Source organism: Chiloscyllium plagiosum, unplaced genomic scaffold (genome assembly GCF_037043375.1).
Source record: "Chiloscyllium plagiosum isolate Xiang-an unplaced genomic scaffold, Cpla_swu_hap1 HiC_scaffold_14, whole genome shotgun sequence".
NCBI classification, from domain to species: Eukaryota; Metazoa; Chordata; class Chondrichthyes; order Orectolobiformes; family Hemiscylliidae; genus Chiloscyllium; species Chiloscyllium plagiosum.
In genome coordinates this window covers 21,308,331-21,331,532 of record NW_028270152.1, presented here as the reverse complement: position 1 = coordinate 21,331,532, position 23,202 = coordinate 21,308,331, and the positions used below count along the sequence as shown (strand labels likewise).

Sequence of the window (23,202 nt, the reverse complement as noted above, 5' to 3'; positions counted from 1 at the left end):
CAAGAGTTTGGTCTGGGGGATAGAATATCTGTACTCAGTTCATTATACTTGAAATGAAAGGTTTAATCTGCTGGAAAAAAATAGAACACTACATATATATATCTGGAAATGCTGGAGTTCGATTTCCATGGTTACTGAATTCAGTGAACAGGAAAGTCAAACCCAAAATGCAGTTTGATGGGAAGATGAGGCTTGCATTGTGGCAGATGGTGAACACCTGGGAACACTGTCTGTACCATCATTGCACAGGCAGAGGAGATTTTTGATAAAGTTAAGGAGAATAAACTTTAGTGGAAACCTAATTTCTCACCATCACCCCCACTCATGTACACACACACACACACACACACACACACACACACCGTTATGTGCCAGAGATGGTAGTAACAACATCCTTTAACCTGTTCCAAATATTAATGTTCTTTATGGAGTGGTGGTGGACAATAATACTTAGGTTTTTCTGTGGCAAAACAAAGATGTAATAGAAAGCTTTGCTTTGAAATTGAGAGGTGCCTGAAAGCTGCTGAGGGTGTCACAATGTGTCATTAAGTAGCACCAGTTGCTTTTAATGTAAGCAACGCTTAAATGTCGTCCAGCCGCTAATTTTCATGATAATTGGGGCCAGTCAGCCCATGCTGAAAGTGTTGCTGAATGACTGCACACTTCAGCAGGGAGCCCATATACCTATAACACTGTTACCACTTAAAGTCAGTCCATATCTCTCAAAAGAAAGGTACATTCTGACTGGAACAGGTGCCAGTACAGGAATTCAATGTTCTAGGGCCAGGGGAATATTGAATGACAATACAACAAAAAGCAAGAATGTTGTCTGATGCCATTGTTGATAGTGGATACAAATAGAAAGGGTGAGCTTCAATACATCCATACACAGAGGATGTAGATGTGACCTTTGATCGAGTGATCTCCATAACAGAGCAGATCGGTGCCGGGAAGAGATAAATGAAGTGCCTCAAGACGATTAAAGTCTTCAAACAGAGCTGTTTTGGTGCAATTATCTTCCAGTGTCATATGGTTGCAATCTTTTTATTTGTTCTTCTGTGGCTTGTGGGAGTTGGTGGCCAATTTTTTGTCTACCCCAACTCCTCCTGAGAATGTGGTGGTGAGTCCTCTTCTCAAACACCTTCTCAAGTGCAGTCCCTGTGGTGTAGGTGGTGCCATAGTGCTTTTAAGAGTGCCATTCCAAGATTTTCATCCAGGCACAGCAATGTAGTTCCAAATCAGGCTTGTGTATATCTTGAAAGGGAAAGTGTAACTAGTGGTCTTCCAATGGCTTGGCATGGTGATCTTATCCAGTCCCAACGAACACCCATGACATCCTTCTGAAAGGTACTGTTGAAGGAGCCTTGGTAAGTTGCCAGTACAGAAGAGAAGAAAAGACCAACTATTTGTCATATGTATTTTTACAAATAAAAGTTGCTGCCGAAGAGGACCTCCACACCGGGACCATTCTGCCAAATCTGGAGACCATCATGCCCAGCCGAGACCACAGCTCCAGGACAAGGTAGTCAGAATGGAAGACCACGACTGGACGAGATCACCACGCTAGGCTGCTGGTACACCCAGATGCCTCCACACTGACAAGACCTTCCGGCCATGACAAGGGAGCTTCACCACTAACCTCAGTCTATACTCCATGTACCACACTCTCAATACTCTGCTACCAATTCATTCCTCACATGCACACTTACAGAATTCACTCCCTCATACTTTAATTCATGTATAACTGGAGTCAGCAGACCTGAACTGGCAAAGGCTGAGCACGATTGGAGGTGGTGGTCACCATCATTGGAGTGGCTTTCACTAAGACATGGCCAACAGCAGGATTAAAACTTTCAAAGTTGATTATATCCTCATACTGAATCCTCCTCCTCACAGTGCCACAATTCCTTCCAATTTCCAAGTTGCAGGTGGATCTAGCAGCTCTTGCTTTCTCCTCTGTGACCTACTGGAACCCAGCAACCCCTCTACAAGCATAGCAACAGCCAAGTAAAATCAACCAACAAATAGCCTGAAAGTAAGGATCATCCATTTGGTGGGGACTGGTGGGGGCTCCTTATGTTAATGAAGTTAAAAATCACACAACACCAGGTTATAGTCCAATAGGTTTAATTGGAAGCACACTAGCTTTCGGAGCAACACTCCTTCATCAGGTGCTCCGAAAGCTAGTGTGCTTCCAATTAAACCTGTTGGACTATAACTTGGTATTGTGTGGTTTTTAACTTTGTACACCCAGTCCAACACCGGTATCTCCAAATTATGTTAATTAACACATATTCAACAGTGTGAAGTTAAGAGAGAGCTGGAGTTGGATCTCTGAACTTCAAGGAGAAAATGAGGACTGCAGATGCTGAAGATCAGATTCGAAAAGTGTGGTGCTGGAAAGGCACAATTGGTCAGACAGTATCCGAGGAGCAGGAGAGTCGACATTTCAGACAAAAGCCCTTCATCAAGAAGCATTCCTGGTGAAAGGCTTACGCCCGAAGCGTCAATTCTCCTGCTCCTTGGATGCTGCCTGACCCGCTGTGCTTTTCCAGCGCCATACTGTTCGCCTCTGAACTTCAAAACAGCCAAACTGGCATAAAGTTATTGTGACCCACCACTTGACATTATGATCTGCCTGTTCTGTCTAATTCTTGCAGACACTCCATGCACTCACTAATGTCCTAACCAAAATGACTCCTATCAGAATTATGCAAATGATGAAGATCATTACAGAGGCAGACGGCTGCTGAAATGCAGAAAAAGCAGGCTCTATTGAGCAAAATCTTGCAGTTTAATTTGAAAATTATTCTATGTATTTTGTCCATTTTTCATCAATGGCAAAGCATCAGCATTTTGTCCCTTAACAGTATTGGCCCATTCAAGTAACCTTTTCATGTAAAATGAATATGACTGTATGTATTTATTCAAAAAAAAAGACTTTGAAACAGAAGACAACTTAAGTAATGGCACGCAGTCCCAAACGTTGGCTTTAAGAATCTTGCTTATTGATGAGTGAATATCACCTCACTCACACTAACTACCCTGGAGCATTGGAAAGGTGCCAGGACTTGCCAGTCAAGAAAAAAATACCGATGCTAGGAATTGCTTACATCCTGACAGCTAGATCACTCTTAATATTGTTAGTGAGTAATTACTTTCTCTGCACTTTTTTCTCTCTTAACTGGTTCTGTACATGTCTAGAGTAGGACCACTCAGCAATATATTTTCTCAGAAACTGTGAAGAATCCTTTGAAATCCTGCATTTCTGACCTCCATAGTCATATTATTCCACCACTACAGTTAATATTAAAGCTCACATCCATTTTTAAATGGCATTCTGTATAAACTGCTTTCTTGAGTGACGGAAGTATTAATTTTCCACAGCACTCTAGCTATAAATACATATCTCCAAATCTGGTAATTATACAACGATTGACTGAACTGGACATGTGTAAGAATGTGTGTCACCTCACAGAGAATGCAGACCTTTTTCGTATTCAATTTTCTTAAAGCAACCTCCAGTTCTCTGCAGTAATGAGAAGAGTCCACTGAGCTCACGTCCAAGCACATTTGTATCCTTGCTCTGTGAAGGACAAATGCTCCTAGGATTTTAAAATTTAAAACTTAGAGTAGCTGTATCCAATCAAAATTTTAAAAGCTGATTAAAATTTTAAAAGCCATTCTGATTCACGACAGAGACTGATTTGAGATCCAAAAACAGCACAGGCATGCTGAGCTGTTAAACATGGCTTTAAAGTGATGGGCAAGATGATGAGTTAATCACAGAATCATAGAATCCCTACAGTGTGGATGTAGGCCATTCAGCCCATCGAGTGCACACTGATCCTCTGTCTAGGAAATTATTTGGTCTAAGACTTTGAGACATGTTTCAAGAAGCTTTAGTTTTCATGAGTTCACGAAGAGTCTGCCAGTCTTCACTGTCTCACAGCACTCTCTCAAGCTGAACAGACAGCCTGTATTTATACAGTGATACCAACAACTTTCCTTGTTTTACCTACATTACGTTCTGCACTCAAGTAATGTTGAATACAATAATTCAAGATAAAGAAAAGAACAGTGTAGTTACTTCCCTTTGTTCCTGATTTTGCTCAAGGACAGATAGACTAACGAGGTTCAGATACACTCTCTATATTTCATCAAACCATATTACACAATCTCAGCCTTTATCTCCAGCAGTATTATTCCACTACAGCTGCGAGCCTGAGAGCCTGGTCACCTTTTACCTTGGTCAAGTATCCCATCATGCAGCAGTATGTCAAGTTCTTGCTCGTGCCACACCCTCCGAAGAGCATCCCTCCCCTACTCTATCCCGGTAACCCTGCATTTCCCATGGCTAACCCACCTAGCCTGCATATCCCTGGACACTATGGGTAATTTAGTATGGCCAATACACCTAATCTGCACTCCTTTGGATTGTGGGAGGAAAGCGGAGCGCCCAGAGGAAACCCACACAGACTCAGGGAGATTTCTTTTTAAGTTCCATGGCAATGTTAAAGGGAACTTTTCCAGTGCCCTGGTAATGAATTTCAAACCAATAAAATCAATACCCAAAAAGTCATTAATTGCTATAACAGAAACATCAAAGCAGAGACTCAACTTTTATACCTCTGGGTTCTTCTAGGTGAGGGGGAGTCCATTGGCAGTACTTCACAACATGCAAACCATATTCTGGAGATTACAAAGACCAGCTAGTCAAGATGAGTGTGACTCACTGTCTTTGACTGAAGAGCGACAAGCATGACGATAAGGTGTAAGGGTTTCTCCAGGACAGTGGGTTCCCATAGGTGCAGGACATCGTCAGTTGTATGCACTGCGCTCTGTGGGTGTTCCATTTCAATAGGAAGAGGTTTATAAGCAACAAGAGTGTGCATTGCATAAACATGCATTTGGTGGGTGACCTCATCATTTCAGTGAATGGCCACTACCATGGAAACAGCATGATGGATTCATCTTGTGCCAAATTGCCCTACCCTTTGTAGTTGCTCAGTGACAAGAGCTTGTTTCACTGTTCCTGATTGGTGACAAGAGCTTGCTTGTGACTGGTGACTTCCTTCTTCGTTCTAATACATGAGCAGACCAGGCCTAAAATGAGAAGCATCAAGCCACCTGTTAAGTAGGCAATTAATTTCTTCAAACTATAATTCTGGTGCCTTGACCCCACAGTGCACACCAGAGCAGCTCTCAAGGTTAGTGGTGGTTTGCAGGCCCTACTCAGTTGCATAATTTTGATGATGTAGCCATTGCTCTTGGGGACCGTGAAGCTACATCAGGAGAGACAGCAGGAGGAAGGACAGTAAGAAGCAGGGAGGAGGTGGTGATCCTAGGTCCCTTGTAACTGGAATGACTGAGAGATATCAGAATATCAAGCTCTTATTTGAGTGAAATAACATGCCCACCTCAGCATGAAATCACCATTGCTAACTCACCATCCATCAGGATTGTCCCTTCACAGTGTTCATTTGGGAACCATCCATCAAAAAAAGCCAGCAATAAAACCATTCCGTGTCTTTGTATCCAACAGCACATCGATGTTTATCAATAGGAATGAACTCACTCTTACGGATTCCCTTTGTTCCTGTCTTGTGGGTCCCTCGACCTGCCCAGCTGCTCCTGTTCTGTGTTACCTCAGTGGAATGACTGGTAGGAGAATGCTGACTTTCAAGGGGAAGACTGCAGATAGACTTGCAAGATACTTTTAATCAGCTTAGATCCTGAGGAATACTTTGGACTTCAGGAGCTAGGCTTGAGCAGCAACATTTTAGGCTCGGCTGAAAGGCAACAGCAAGGGCATAGATAGAATGATAGTGGTAGGAATACAGTCATCTGGGAACTGGCAAAAGATTAATGCAACCTAGCACCACGGCCAATCTCACAACTGCTCGCAGTTATGAGAAGCTCAGCAATTCTCATGATCTGTAGGGCAATGCATTTCTGGATTGTCATATGTGCCTGCTTAACACTTGGTGCATTGTGAACCGCAGTCATGTGGCAGCAGTCTGAGCCTACCTAGCACCACACACGCATGGATCTCAGCCTTAGTTTGAGGTTTCACTGGACAGAATCCTACAGGGCCTTAAATAACATGGGCGAGGGTGAGAAATCTGGAATAATTGCGGGCCAAATTGAGTGTTGGGAGCAAAGAGTTGCAATTCCCAAAAGTTCCAGATGTTGAGATGACATTTTCAATTGGGAGCAGCAAGAGTTCTATTAATGGGATTTATTGCTTGCTTTCACCTTCATTAACTGCAAATCTGACTTCACTATACTTTCCTATTTTACTGTGGGACAGATAGAAACAACTGAAGTGAAAGTTAGAATGATAACCTGAAGAGCCCAGCTCGCTGCTTGTTCCTCGGACCGCAATCTTTTACACTTGCCACCAACATCATAGGACAAGTTCCAAGGCACCGGCCACATGCACCCCATATCCATGGCAAATGATGTCTGCCAGACTTTCTGCACCATCATGGCACATCTCCAATCTACCTACAGGGGACCTCTGCACTTTAATACTGCACTTTGAAGTGCACCATGACTTGGAATGCTGCGCAAAGACACTAGTGTGGAAGCACACATTGCAGGAGTCAGACAAGAGGACTTAGGTTCAAGACAGTGAAAAGTAAAGTGAAAATTAGTGTCAGGAACCCCTTCTTCACAAACTCTGTGATTTCTTTTGGAAACAATTGAATATTGACAGCAGTGTGATTTTGGAATTTTTCTGGGTAGACTGTACAGAACCAAATGTGATATTGTAGCAGTTGTAGCTTCCTATTTTAATGATTTCAGCTCTCAATGCAAACAAAAATTTCACATGAAAGTTTGTACAATCCAATCCAATAGGTTGTTCCTGTGAAATAAGCTATCTTGTCAATCTAAACAAAATTGATGTAGAAAAAGCAGTAATTCAAACTCCCATTTTACATTTTAGAAAGCTAACTATAGGCTTTAAGTGCATGTGTTTACTTTGATGTTAGTGAATGCTAGGTATTTTGTATTTCTGGTACTCATCAATCAAGCGACTCATCAGACAAATCAATGGTCCTTAAAGGGGCTTCCAAGTGAACAATAAGTTTTATGCCTTTAGTTTATTGTGGAGGATTTCCCCTTATAGCACCATACCAAAACTACTTTCACTGTTGCAGCTCCATAATGGCTTGACAGCTCCTCCAAGCTGAACAATCCTGATGCCCTTGGCCAGTGTTTGTCACGCACGTTTGCAACTCCGTCATAACCTGTACTCACTGGGGGTCTCCTGATGGGACTGGTGGACAAATGTGATTTTATTTCATCTTATTTACTTCATTAAGAGTTGACAATGGTTGATGCACAAGGATTGAGTTTTAGGTAGTGTTTTCACCCATTTCTCTAATCTATGAAAGCAATGTGAGTGTAACTCAGTGTCAGGTATTTCGTACTTATGTCCATGTCTTTATTAAAGTCAGAAAATGGTGAAAGATAGAGAATAGCATTTTCTGCCTTGTGCTGTAAGCGAGGAGCCTTTCCCAGTGGAAATGCATATCGATTATCTGACAGCTACTGTGCACATTTCTCCAAACATTTATAATAATGATCAGAGAATCAAACATAGCGGGCAGTGGGACTTCTAAATGTTCTCTGTGGGTAGGACTCACCACCACAAGCACATCCACAGCACCATAAAACTCTCGTTGTTTATTAAGGAAAGCATTTTGCTCAGCCTTGATGCACTCAGGTCAATCAGCAGCCTATCACACGTGGTATTCTCATGGATCAGGTCAATCAGCAGCCTATCACACGTGGCATTCTCATGGATCAGGTCAATCAGCAGCCTATCACACGTGGCATTCTCATGGATCAGGTCAATCAGCAGCCTATCACACGTGGCATTCTCATGGATCAGGTCAATCAGCAGCCTATCACACGTGGCATTCTCATGGATCAGGTCAATCAGCAGCCTATCACACGTGGCATTCTCATGGATCAGGTCAATCAGCAGCCTATCACACGTGGCATTCTCATGGATCAGGTCAATAAGCAGCCTATCACACGTGGCATTCTCATGGATCAGGTCAATCAGCAGCCTATTACACGTGGCATTCTCATGGATCAGGTCAATCAGCAGCCTATCACACGTGGCATTCTCATGGATCAGGTCAATCAGCAGCCTATTACACGTGGCATTCTCATGGATCAGGTCAATCAGCAGCCTATCACACGTGGCATTCTCATGGATCAGGTCAATCAGCAGCCTATTACACGTGGCATTCTCATAGATCAGGTCAATCAGCAGCCTATTACACGTGGTATTCTCATGGATCTATTCAATCAGCAGCCTATCACACGTGGCATTCTCATGGATCAGGTCAATCAGCAGCCTATCACACGTGGCATTCTCATGGATCAGGTCAATCAGCAGCCTATCACACGTGGCATTCTCATGGATCAGGTCAATAAGCAGCCTATCACACGTGGCATTCTCATGGATCAGGTCAATCAGCAGCCTATCACACGTGGCATTCTCATGGATCAGGTCAATCAGCAGCCTATTACACGTGGCATTCTCATGGATCAGGTCAATCAGCAGCCTATCACACGTGGCATTCTCATGGATCAGGTCAATCAGCAGCCTATTACACGTGGCATTCTCATAGATCAGGTCAATCAGCAGCCTATTACACGTGGTATTCTCATGGATCTATTTGCATTCAGATCAATTATTTGACTGCCACTAAAGCTGTGGCATTTCATCGGCACTAATATGTCCAGACATTGGGCATTAATGTACAATTATTTTATCAAGGTAAGCCATTACTGACATGTGCAGTGTTTACTCTCCTTACAAAGATTCATGTTGTTTAATTCACTCACGGAACAAAACAAGTTGAAACTTGAAAATTATCCTATTGATCAGCTAGGTGAAGCATCTAAAGGTCAACTCATCTGCTGATCTGTAGACAACATTCAAACGTTCGATTAGTGACTACAGCATTTAAATGAGCCTACCTGTAACTCTTTGCTCTTCACAGCTTCGATCTTGAAGTAGAATAACAGTTAACTCTTAATTTCCAGTGCCACAGTCGTAATGGTGTTAGTCCAATAATTCAAAGTCAATTGCTATTGGGACACAGGTTCTTATCCCAAGAGAGTATTGGTGGGACTTGGATTTGTATCGACTGTAATGAGATCAGCTAGCTGGACTTCAGAGAATATGAATTCCCTGATTGGGGCTGTTAATCTGGTCCTATCAGGGAGTCCTGGTTGACAGACATAAACAGGAGTGTACGGAGGAGGGAGGGCAGGTCTGAAGACCTCCTCGTGGGTCTGCTCCTGGGCCTGGCCAAACTGGCCATAAACAGGTCCAGGGCAGCAGGCCATGGATGGGGTCGTTAGGGCCGACTGCCTGCCCCTCTTCCGCGGTTACGTTAGAGGCCGGGTGTCCTTGGAGAAGGAGCACGTGGTCCCCACCAACACCCTGGAGTTGTTCAGGGAGAGATGGGCGCCGCAGGGAGTGGAGTGTATTATTTCCCCCTCCAACTCTATTTTGATTTAGTCCCTACCCTCCCCTTCACTGTTTTGATCACACAGCATTGCCCTTTGATGTGAAGGGCACTGCTTGTCACTGGCCACTCAGGTGTTTTCCTATCTTCCTGGTGGTGGAAATTGAATAAAGATTCGTACACCTTGTGTCTCTCACCTTGTGTCTACCGCCTAACTGCGGTAGTGTGGGGGTTAAAAAGGGAAAAGAAGAAAAAAAAAATAAAAAACAGGAGTTGATGCCATGTTTGGGGTTTCATTGGGAATAACCGAACTTTTAAAAAGAAGAAAAAAAGAACAGGAGTACCCCCTTTGATGTGAAGGGCACTGCTTGTCACTGGCCGCTCGGGTGTTTTCCTATCTTCCTGGTGGTGGAAACTGAATAAAGATTTGTGCACCTTGTGTCTTTCACTGTGTCTCACACCTGCACACACACAACATGGATGCTGGGGAAAAAATAAGCACTACCGCAGTTAGGCAGTAGTGTGGGCGTTAAAAAAAAATTTTAAAACGTGAGGCGAGTGTCAGAGGTTCTGTTCACTCTGAGAAAAAAAATGAAAAAAGAAAAAAAATAAACAGGAGTGTTAGAGGTTCTGACACTCTGAGAGCTGGCTCTGAGGAAGCTGGATCAGTGTCAAGGTCTCTTCACGTGAAAATAAAGGGTGACTTGGTGATGCGATGCCAGCCTCTGTAGAGTTATTTCAGTGGCAACGAGAGAAAAGCATGCTCCTGAAGGAATTTGCTCACAAAAGTGGTCTTTGAGTTGGAGTGAGCATTTCTTCCGTTATTTAGGAAGCTTGACTCATTGGATCCTGCCAGTGAAGACACAGCGCAGTATGTGGAAATAATGCATTATTTTGTTCAGAGAAGCGACATTTGGGCAAATGAAAAACAATGGATAATTTTTCTGACAGCTTGTGGACTAACAGCTTTTTCAGTTATTAGGAGCTTATCTTTCTCTGAGGATCAGATATTAACACTTCTCAAGAATTGACGGATTTAAGGAATATTATGATCTCTAGTTTTGAGATTGCTGGTTTTGCTCAGCAATTCAAGAACCAGGGAAATCCATATCTGGGTTTTTGACCAGGTTAGATGACTGGCAGAGGCATGTGACTTTGGTCTAACCCTTAATGAGATGCTGAGAGACCGTTTGGTATGTGGGATTAATGACGTAACCATGCAAATGCACTGGCTAGCTGAAGCCCAACTGGACTTTAAGCAGATACTACAACTGGCTTCATCATTGGAAAATGCAGCAAGTGGCGCATGTGAGGTGGAGGCTATTCTGAGGGGAGTGGGCACCCGCATTAGACGTAATGAGCTTGGGAACACCACTTGAGAGAAGACGGTTGCATAGCCTCATGCGGAACATGTCCTGAATAGAGAGACTCTAGGGTCAGCCCACAGCAAAACCCCAAACCAAAGCCAAGCCTTGGCAAAGTGATTAAAATTTTCTTCAAGATCTGGCTGGCAAGCCATTGTAGTTGCTGCCGGTGTGTGGACTCGAGACAGTAAAAGAGTCCCGCGAGATCTGAATTGAGTAAGTGAACTTATAGGCTGATCTCCAAGAGAGTACACACTCTGGAAAGTCCATCTACACTGGTTTGGAACAGGTACATTGCTTAGCAACATCCAAATCAGAACCAATCAAAATAAATATCACATTAAATAGTCAGCCGGTTCTAATGGAGGTTGATATCAGCATGTCTGTTTCAGTGATTGCAGAACCAATCTTTAACAAGATTTGCTCTGGATTCCAACCCTCAAGTTTGTGAAAAACCTCGGCTAGATAGAGAACCAATACCAGGGAACCTTTATAGATTAGGGGTACAACTTCAGTCCCAGTCTCTTCTGAGAAGCAGCTGGTTCAATTCCCACTGATTTACTTACCCAGATGATTTTCAGGATGGTCTAGGGACTATCGAAGGAGCCAAGGCTGCCTTGCAATGGATCAGGAAACAATTCCATGATTCCGCAAGACTCACCCAGTACCATTTGTCTTAAGGGCAGAAGTAGAGGCAGAAATCAGGAGGTTGGAAAGTGAAGGAATCATCAAACTAACCCAGTCTGTGGAATGGGCATGTCGATTGTGAAGCCCAATGGGTCAGTTCACCTTTGTGGAGATTTTAAACAAATGGTAAACTGCATTTCGCAGCTGGATAAATGACCAATCCCTCACATTGAGGATTTATACGCAAAGCTATAGGGGGAGGGCTGACCTTCACAAAGCTGGACATGGGCCTTGCATACTTGCAATTGAAGTTGGATGAGGATTCCCAGAATCCTCAGTGGTTAGCACTGCTGCCTTGCAGTGCCAGGGATCCATTCTACCCTCAGGAGACTGCCTGTATGAAGTTTGCATATTCTCGCCGTGTCTGTGTGGGTTTCCCTAGATCTCCTGTTTCCTCCCACAGTCCAAAGATGTGCAGGTTAGGTGGATTGGCCATGCTAAATTGCCCCTAGTGTCCAGGGAGGTGAGGTTGGATGGATTAGCCCATGGGAAATGTATGGTTGTACAGATAGGGTGGGGGAGGGGGGGATGGGTTTGGGTGGAATGCTGTTCAGAGGGTCGCTGTGGATTCAATATGCGGAATGGCCAGCTTCCACACTATAGAGATTCTGTGATGATAATTCTATAATAATAATACCCATAAGGGTCTGTACCAATATATGAGGTTGCCATTTGGGGTATCGTCAGCCTGTGAAATTTTCCAGTAGACATTTTACAAGGTCGACCCAAGTTCGCCATTTGTCAAGATGATATGCTAATAACAGGGAAGACCAATAAGGAGCAATTAGAGAACTTGGACATTGTCCACAGACATTTCTCCCGGGTGGGCCGTACGCCTTAGAAGGGAATAATGTGTGTTCCAGGCACCCCAAGTGACATACTTGGGCTACAGAGTCAGCAAGACTAGGTTACACCTGTTGAAAGACAAAGTGAGGGCGATCAAAGGTGCCCCAGCTCCCACATCTGTACCAGAGCTTAGGTCTTTCTTTGAGCTGGTGAATTATTATGGGAAGTTCACGCATAACCTGGCCTCCATCCTGGCAACTTTGCGTCAATTCTTAAAAAAGGGTCAGCCTTGGACATGATTGCATAGCCAAGCCATAGTTTCAAGGTAGTGAAGCAACAGCCAAGACCTCAGGCAAGATCTGGTATTGACGTACAAAGCCTCCCTATACGGCATCGGGGTAGTATTAGTACATAAGTGGCCCAGTGGAGAGAAACACCCAATAGCATATGCATCCAGCCCTTTGGTTAATGTAGAGCATAAATATGCCCAGATAGAGAAGGAATGTTTGGCAGTCATACTTGGAGTTAGGAAGTTCCATCAATACCTTTATAGTCATAAATTTGTGACAATAATGGACCTCAAACCCCTGATGGGTCTACTTGAAGAGGACAAGACAATGCTGCCCATAGCTTCAGTAGTGGGCTCTAATTCTAAATGTGCATAATTGCAAGTTGGAACACCATCTGGGAGGCCAGTAGCAAATGTGGATGCATTGAGCTGCCGCCCACTGGCAGATACACCACCGGGGGTACTACCATTGGAAGAGCCTGTAATGGTTATACATTTTCTGGGCACACTTCCAGTGACAGCTGACAATATCAGACTTTGGATACAGAAAGATCAGGTCCTGGCAAAACTGAAGCAGCTGGTGGTCATGGGAGATCCACAGGGACATCACAACAGGTAATGAAACCCTTTTGAACCCAGATCATAGTAGGGGACGGCATGTTATCTTGGGGAGCAGGAGTGATTGTCCCAAGTAAAGGTCACTACCAGATACTGGCTGAACTCCACCAGCATCATCCAGGGGTTTCCAAAATAAAGATGTTGGCAAGATGTAATACCAGGTGACCAGGATTGTTTATGGACATAGCTGCTTTGGTGGGGCAGTACTCAGAGTGCAAACAAGGACAAACCTTACCACCAGCAACTCCCTTACATTCATGGGAATGGCTGCGTAAACCCTGGAATCAGTTACATGTCAACCATGCAGGTCCTATCATGGGCTCAATGTTCTTAGTTATTGTGGGCACCCATTCAAAATGGCTGGACATGCATAGAATTCATTCATCAAAACTTGGAGTCAATGATAGAAAAACTGCGAGCCTCTTTTGTAATATACAATCTTCTGGGTCAATGTGTCAATGTTTACCTGCAGAGAATATGAGTATTTCCTACAGTTGAATCTTATTTGTTATGTAAGGACACCTCCATACCATTCATCATCCAAAGATCTGCCAGAAACAGCAATCCAAATTTTGAAAGCAGGCTTAAAGGAACAGCCTACAGCTTCAGTAGACATCAAATTGTCCCAGTTTGTTTTTGATTATCAGACCACCCCTCATGCAACTGCAGGGCTAGCTCCAGCAGAGATGCTAATGGGGAGAAGACTCTGTACCAGCTTAAATCTGATCTTCCTGGACACAGGGACAGGGCGAAATGGTGTCAGGAACGCCAATACAAAACACAAGACTCTGTTAAGTGAGAGAGACAGTATTTCAGGGGATCACGTTTGGTGTAGGAACCATGCGAATGGATAAGAAGCATAGTTGGTGTGAGGTCAGGTCCAGTGATATACAAAGTTCTGGTAGGTGTGACGGTCCTGAACAAGCATGTGGACCAAAGGAAAGTAGCAAACGGTGTGAGAGCAAAATGTGCCCAGCTCCTCAATTGCCTTTCTGATTGTTCCGGAACCCACGGGTTCTCCCACTCAGTCAAGCATTGCAGATACCCTGGAATCTGAGATGCACACAGTGGATGTCGCGGTCTCAATGCCTTTGCAACTGGAAGAAGAGAATGTATTTCTTCTGAGAGGATCTGGGCGCAAGAGGCCACACACCATTCATAACAGAGGCAGAATTGGAGGAACCTGACTCAGAGGATCTACGATAAAAACCTCGTCTATGTCCTCGGACTCAGAGTGGGAGGAATGTGGGGATTATAACGAGGTCAGCCAGGTAGACCTCATAGAATGTGAGTTCCCTAATCGGGCCAGTTTAACAACCCCAGTCAGAGAGCCCTGACTGACAGATAAGAACAGGAGTGTCAGACATCCTGTTCACTCTGAGAGCTGGCTCTGAGGGAGTTGGATCAGTGTCAAGGACTCTCCACAAGTAAAGGGTGACTTGGTGATGGAATACCAACCTCTAATGAGTTATTTCAATATTCAATTAATGAATCTACAATAAAAAGCTAGTCTGAATGGTGACTATGAACAATTGGATTGTCACAGAAACCCATTTGATTTACTAATGTGCTTTAGGGAAGGAAATCTGCCATTGTTACCTAGCCTGGCCTACATGTGACTCCATATGCACACAGCATCATTGATACTCGATGGGTTGAGCAAGCCACTCATTGTACCAAACCTCCAACCCCACAGAAAAGTCAAAGAGGGATCACTGAAGATCTAGCTAGAGCAGGTGGATTGAAGAAGGCAGCTAACCACCACCTTCTGAAGGGCACTTAATGAATGGCAACAAATGCTGGCCTTCTTCACAATGCTCACGAATAAATAAGAAAAAGCACAGAAAATAGAACGGGTCTGTTGCTTATTTCGGAGCTGATATATCCATTTGCAGTCCAGTGGCATTTGCTTGTTCACGCACAGAGAAGTAGGAAACTAGAATTCAATTGTATAATAAATTCTGCACTATCCCTAATTCATTCTCCTGTTTTCTAACCAAATGCATCAGTTGTTTTGAATTAACCTGAGTAAAGTTAAGCTACAAAAACAGAAGTTGCTGGAAAAGCTCAGCAGTTCTGGAAGCGTCTGTGAAGAGATATCCGAGCTAATGTTTCAGGTCCAGTGACCCTTCCTCAGAAACCAATCACCAGACCCAAAATGTTAACTCTGATTTCTCTGCTTATTGCTGCCAGACCTGCTGAGTTTTTCCAGCAACTTCTGTTTTTGTTTATGATTTACAGCATCTACAACTCCTTCGGTTTTTAACAGTTACAGTAATATGCCTTATAAACATAAAAGAGCGTGAATATAATCTTGTAGTCATCATAATCTTTCATTGCAAACAAAAATGCTAGCCTCGCTATTAAATTTAATTAAGGAGAGTATTCTGATAGTGAAAATAGTCAATAGATTTACATGTCATCTTTGGTACATTACTGAATAGCATCCTCACCTCTGAGTCAGAAGGTCAGAGTTTCTATCCCATTGTAGAGACTTGTGAACATTATCTAGACTGGGATTTTAGTGAGAGACCCACATATTGTGGCTATTAAGATTAGATGTTAAACTCAGATGACAATAAAATTTCCCACTTTGAAGAGGAGTGCAGGGAATCATTCCAGTATATTGATCAATATATATCCCGCAGCCAAAACATTCCAATAAAATGTTACCTGATCTTTCGGGCAGTGGTTTTCAACCATATGCAATTAAATCATTGAGATGTAGAGTGGTTTTAATCTGCTGACACCAGGTGTCCCTAAAATGGGGGTCGATGGAACAATTCCCAACATCTGATTGATGAACAATGCAGGATTGGTATGTCCGTCACCATGGCCTTTGCCCTTTTGCTGGGCCAAATCAATCATATGGTGCACTGCTGCTATGGCACATCATCAGGGCAGTGCCAGAGCACATGTGGTGAGTGTGGGATCCTCAGTCCGTGAAGCTGACCCATTGTTGGTGCTGTGTCCGTGGGACAGGGGTTCAGCTCACTGCCTCACCTGAGTCCTGTACAGTGTTTCCGTTCACACCACATCACAGCAAATGCAAGTGAGTGTGAAGTTTATGATCAATTCAGCTGAGAAAATGTGGGTATGCCATGGAATTATTTGCCCCATTGAAATGTGCCTTGATACTGAGAAGGTTGAGAGTCACTGATTTAATAGAATATACTTTATACAACTTGAACGAAAATCTTTTGGCCCATCATATCTCTGCCAGTCACTAAGCATTTATCTATTCTAATGCCACTTTCTAGCATTTGACCTGTAGCTTTGAATGCTCCGGCATTTTAAGTACCCATTTAATGCTTCTTAAGTGTCTTGATGATTACTATCTCTGCCAACATTTTATTATATCATCTCGTTGTCATTTGTGGGAGCTTGCTTTGGGCAAATTGGCTCCTGTGTTTCCAGTAAAAACAGTAATTATGCTTGAAATGATTTCATTAACAATAGACCAATTTCAGATAACTAGTCTGCATGATGCAGCTTTATTGAATCATCTTCAACAGACACACAGCTCTATCTCTCCACTTTACCTAAGCTGTCCATTATATGAATGTTGTTGGACTGCCTTTGTGACATGGACTTATACACTGCCAATTGCAGGAATGTAGGGATGGGCTGTTGGAATTATGGGATTCTCGAAAGCCCCTCCAGTCCCAGTACTTGGTTGGCCTGCTAACCTCCACATGTTGTAACCATAGCTCATTGAGAAGCATTGCAATCTATATCTTATCCTTGCACCAAGTCTAGCACATACATCATCTTTGTCTTTACAGAACTACATTGTCTCTCATTCTTCCAATACCCCAATCTAAAATTCTCATTTTGTAACTCTCTCATGCCACAACCTTCATCATATTTGTAACCGTCTGTGACTTAACAATTCCCAGAACTTTAATTTCCTACTACATCAACTTTTTGTGCATCTCCCTTCCATCTCCACAGCATTGGAAACTTAGGCCTGACACTCAGGAATTCTCGCATTACGTCTGTAGAAATACCCTGGTTGCTATGGTAATAACTTGCTGCTGCTTTATTTCTGGGCCTGCTAGAACAAAATTACTTCTTTAATTTTGTGACAAAGTAATAAAAGGAAAGTGTAATTGCTCCAAATACTTACTTCCATCAATGGTGTTCATTTCATGTCCAATGAACAAAATACAAGTTCCACCTACATCATGTCTAAAAATAATTTTTAAGACCAAACTTAAAAAGCCATTTCCGAATACTTTCTTCTTTGGCTTGGCATCCATTTTTCTTTGAAGTGCTTTCATTAGTTAAAAATGCCACATAAAGTGCAAATTGTTGTTGAAGTTTTTCCTAACATCAGTATTCAATTTTCTTTTTACCAATGTGTACCAAAGCCTCCTTTTCCATATTAGTGCTTTAACTTGAAGTAATCCTCAGGACTGAGCTGTTCAATCCCACTTAGTACCTTTTGTACTAATGTAAGGTCTGCCTCCATTTTGGACCAAAGAATAAAAGGTTTTCCAGATCATTTACTTCTTTGGAAGAAGATCAACTTTAGACTAGATCCACCTCTTGGAGATTTCTCCTTTATGTTGGTGTCCAGCCTGAAAATATTTTAATAATTAATTAGTACCCAATGTGTTCATTCATTATTATTCCTTGTGAATCAGTTCTTCCTGTGATTTGCAATAAAGCCAATGGTTAAAACTGATAAAATATACCTTTAGGTTAGAATATGTTAGAATTAAATTTATTGCCTGTGATTGGAATTACTGTTGCTCTTTTTTTTTATTGTATATTCAGCAGATTGAGGCAATTTGTTTGGATGTTTTGCCCATGTTTTATGTTCATTAAGCGGAAGAATGTAAAAATAGTGGAAAATAGGGCCAACATTGTGTGTACCCAAATCAAATGAAGCACAAATTAGATAGAGCCTTCTGTTTTTGCCTCACCTGTACATTACAAAATCCAATCTGAAGGGTCCATGGAGTTATATATGGAAAATTGCAATATTGTAGCACCTTACTTTCTCTGCATTAATCACGTTCTGTCATCCTTTGGTTTTCTAGATGAGTCCGCCCGCTTTAGTGGAAGCATGTGATTGCAAAATCAAGTTTAGAACCTCAATGTCTACATCAGTGCAACATGTTCAAATTTCCTACCACTGGGAAGCAGCCTTTCCTTGGTGTCAGAAGATTGTGGGATCAAGTTCCATTCCAGGGCTTGAGCATAAATAAGCAGAGATTCCATTAGAGCTTGCCATTGTCTGTGGTGCCATCTTTCAAACTTGTCAGCTTAGGTGGATGTAAAAGATCCAATGGCACTGTTTTGCAGAAGAATGAAGGCGAGGGGCGGTGGGGGGGTGGGGGTTATCCTCGGTGTCCGAGCCAATATTTATCCTCAGTCAACATCACCAAACCAGATTATCCGGTCATTATCACATTACTGCTGTGAGAACTTGCTCTGTGAAAATTACATGCTGTGTTTTCAGACTGCTTCAGAACTTTTGTGGTTATAACAGGTTCAAGCCTTTCTGCTTCTCCTTCATCGGTTAGTACCAGATTAGAATACAGTCTCAGCATGCTCCTGCCCCACTAAACTTATCTCTACCTACCTCGACACTGTCCTATCGCCCCTAGTCCAGGAACTCCCCACATACGTTCGAGACACCACCCACGCCCTCCACCTCCTCCAAAACTTCCGTTTCCCCGGCCCCCAACGCCTCATCTTCACCATGGATATCCAATCCCACTACACCTCCATCCGCCATGACCAGGGCCTCCAAGCCCTCCGTTTTTTCCTCTCCAGAGGTCCCCAACAGTACCCTTCCACCGACACTCTCATTCGTTTGGCTGAACTGGTCCTCACCCTTAACAATTTCTCCTTTGAATCCTCCCACTTCCTCCAGACCAAAGGGGTAGCCATGGGCACACGTATGGGTCCCAGCTATGCCTGTCTCTTTGTTGGCTACGTAGAACAGTTGATCTTCCGTAATTACACCGGCACCACTCCCCACCTCTTCCTCCGCTACATTGATGACTGCATTGGCGCCACCTCGTGCTCCCGCGAGGAGGTTGAGCAATTCATCAACTTCACCAACACATTCCACCCTGACCTTAAATTTACCTGGACCTCTCTGACACCTCCCTCCCCTTCCTGGACCTCTCCATCTCCATTAGTGACGACCAACTTGACACTGACATTTTTTACAAACCCACCGACTCCCACAGCTACCTGGATTACACCTCTTCCCACCCTATCTCTTGCAAAAATGCCATCCCCTATTCCCAATTCCTCCGCCTCTGCTGTATCTGCTCCCAGGAGAACCAGTTCCACCACAGAACACACCAGATGGCCTCCTTCTTTAGAGACCGCAATTTCCCTTCCCACGTGGTTAAAGATGCCCTCCAACGCATCTCGTCCACATCCCGCACCTCCGCCCTCAGACCCCACCCTTCCAACCGCAACAAGGATAGAATGCCCCTGGTGCTCACCTTCCACCCTACAAACCAAATCATCCGCCGACATTTCCGCCACCTCCAAAAAGACCCTACCACCAGGGATATATTTCCCTCCCCACCCCTTTCCGCCTTCCCCAAAGACCGTTCCCTCCGTGACTACCTGGTTAGGTCCACGCCCCCCTACGACCCACCCTCCCATCCTGGCACTTTCCCCTGCCACCGCAGGAACTGTAAAACCTGTGCCCACACCTCCTCCCTCACCTCTATCCAAGGCCCTAAAGGAGCCTTCCATATCCATCAAAATTTTACCTGCACATCCACTAATATCATTTATTGTATCTCCTCTACATTGGGGAGACTGGGCGCCTCCTAGCAGAGCGCTTTAGGGAACATCTCCGAGACACCCGCACCAATCAACCAAACCGCCCCGTGGCCTAACATTTCAACTCCCCCTCCCACTCTGCTGAGGACATGGAGGTCCTGGGCCTCCTTCACCGCCGCTCCCTCACCGCCAGACGCCTGGAGGAAGAACGCCTCATCTTCCGCCTCGGAACACTTCAACCCCAGGGCATCAATGTGGACTTCAACAGCTTCCTCATTTCCCCTTCCCCCACCTCATCCTAGTTTCAAACTTCCAGTCACCTTGACTTGTCCGGACTTGTCCGACCTGCCTAGCTCCTTTTCCACCTATCCACTCCACCCTCTCCTCCCTGACCTATCACCTTCATCTCCTCCCCCACTCACCCATTGTACTCTCTCCCCACCCCCACCCTCCTCTAGCTTATCTCTCCACGCTTCAGGCTCTCTGCCTTTATGCCTGATGAAGGGCTTTTGCCCAAAACGTCGATTTTGCTGAAGCTCCTCGATGCTGCCTGAACTGCTGTGCTCTTCCAGCACCATTGATCCAGAATCTGGTTTCCAGCATCTGCAGTCATTGTTTTTACCTCCATACAGTTTAGTTCTGTCTACCAGTTACAGTTAAGGACTGGATTGTAACTACGTAGGACCCACATGGTCAGCAGTCAGAGTTGGTTAGGGTTAGCTTTGTTCTCTGATGATGGTGAGGTCCCACTTAAAAAACTCATTTCCAATAACTGCAGCATTTAGTGCCCTTCAGATGAACCTTAATTTGAATCATTAAGTTAAAATCTCTTGCCAAATAAATGTTATCAACATTATTATGGACAATCCTTTATTTTCTTTACAGGGTTTACAATTTATTGTATTATAATGACCATAAGATTGGATTTGCTGCTATCTATTCTATCTTTGCAATTTGCAACGAAGTGAGGCAGACAACTTTGGTCCATATTTTGCCAAATAAGGAAGCTGTTGCTTTGGAATGTGAGAATAAGTCATTTTTGGTTTGGGTTCTAATTAACTGAGAGTAGTCTTGCCTGGTCACATTTTAACAAGGTGCAAAGCTGCCACTGCAAATCTCAGAGGCGAAAAGTCGGTCTTTAATTGTGTGTGGTAGGAGGACTCCCAGGCCTCAATCTGTCATTTTTCTGGGTCTCTGTAATAAACTGTGTTGTTTTTGCTCAATGAATGATGGTCTATTCTTTCTCTTTCTATCTCTCTAGGGGCGTCCCTGGTAAAAAATGTGGAACGCTGATTTTGTCTGCTGAAGAACTGAGCAACTGTCGGGTCAGTGTTGGCAATATTTCCTCTGCTTTCTGAGTGCTCTGTGCATTGGCAATAGGAAATGTTATTTGTCAGATGTTTGTAAGCTCTCCAGACAACGCTCCTGTTTGAATGAATGGTTGCATGTTTTTCTTTGGTAAGGCAGACTGATCTGATGTGGCATCTAATAAAACAGACTTTTAAATGCCATGAGTTTATATCTAAGTCGCAGTGCCCCACAGCTGCCATAAAATTAACATGGTTCAGACACTCGCAGTAACTCAGGAAGCTGACAAGTTTGTAAGATTGTCAAAATAGCTCTCCTTGCTGAATGGATTCCTGGTGTGTGTTTTGCTCTATCTCTCCCCTGATGGCCATTGCTTCGGGATCTGCGTGACTGGCAACAAGAAGGGATCTAACACTAGAATCCATCCCTTTCCTGAAATAATTCTTCAGAGTCTGGCATTCCATCACCAATCACCCTTTATTTACAAATGCATATCCTCTGACAGTAGCACTGCCTCTCATTGCGTCAGGCATTCAGTGTCAAATACCCCTGACATTTATCCTTTTATGTCAGCCAGGCCTCCCTGACTGGACCAGATTAAAAGCCCCAATCAGGGAACTCATATTCTACAAGGTCCATCTGGCTAACCTCATTACAATCACTATGTTTCCCTCCAGTGGTTCTCTGAATCTTTTTGAACACTTCTCTCATACCAGCTGCCAGCAGATGCAAAGGATTACTCTACCCAGATCTAATTGTGGGAGGAACAACTTGAAGAAACTGATTTGCTCTGACTCCACATGATGGCTTGCCAGCCGTGGATCAGCTGAAACCACAGTTTTTCCATGGTGGGAAGACAGAGTGGGCAATCGAGAATTTGACAAAATTTCACAATATCACTCCTTTAGGTGATGTGGAAGTGCCGATGTTGGACTGGGATGGACAAAGTCAGAAGTCACATGACACCAAGTTATGGTCCAACTGGTTTACTTGAAATCATAAGCTTTTGAAGCACTGCTCCTACATCAGGTGAAGTGGAGGGAACCATGCGGATGCAGAATATATAGTTGGAGAGATAATGGTAAGATAATTCCAGGTAATTAGGAGTGTCTATAGAAAGATACAAATGGTATGAATGGAGTGTTGACAGATTGAATAACAGTTCTGGGTTTGTAAAATCTTCCTTACTGCTCTGTTTTGACACCCTCACCTTGATAACTTCCTATTATCTCTCTCACTTAATTAGTTTGTACAGTTTTGGATTGCTTATTATTTTGGTTAGAACCTCATTCTGCTTCTCTTATACTTATCATGTTATTCCAGCCATTTGATTTGTCTCCAGCACCACCTTATTTTTGATTTTTATAATTATTTCTCTGCCTTAATTAATCAGACAAAGTTAAAAATCTCACACCAGGTTACAGTCCAACAAGTTTATTTAGGAATTCTACCTTTCAGAGTACTAGTCCTTCACCAGAGTGCTGCTACCTGTTGAAGGAGCAGCGCTCCGAAAGCTTGTACTTCCAAATAAACCTGTTGGACTATAACCTGGTGTTGTGTGATTTTTAACTTTGCCCACCCCAGTCCAACACTAGCACCTCCACATCTTAATTAATCAGATCATAGGTCATCCCTTCACTTGCTATTCAGCTGTGGACATTTTACTCACACCGTCTGACACTTTTAATCACCTGTGAGGACTTGTTATTCAGCCTGTCGACTCCACTCACACTATTTGTACTGATCTGTTGACACTCTTAACTACTGGAATTATCTTGCCATTACCTCTCCATCTATAAATTCTATACCTGTGCACTTCCCTCCACTTCACCTGTGATTTCAAATAAACCTGTTGGACTATAACCTGATGTTGTGTGACTTCCAACTC

General features: G+C 43.5%; 1 protein-coding gene across 1 annotated transcript in view; it reads left to right on the top strand.

Annotated features, from left to right (window-relative positions):
• Positions 1–23,202, top strand: part of LOC122558872 (copine-9-like) — a 405,261-nt gene that overhangs the window by 258,060 nt on the left and 123,999 nt on the right. Inside the window, exon 7 of the mRNA XM_043707757.2 lies at positions 21,268–21,331. Within this exon, the coding sequence (XP_043563692.1) occupies positions 21,268–21,331 (64 nt within the window). The remainder of the gene's footprint in view (positions 1–21,267; positions 21,332–23,202) is intronic.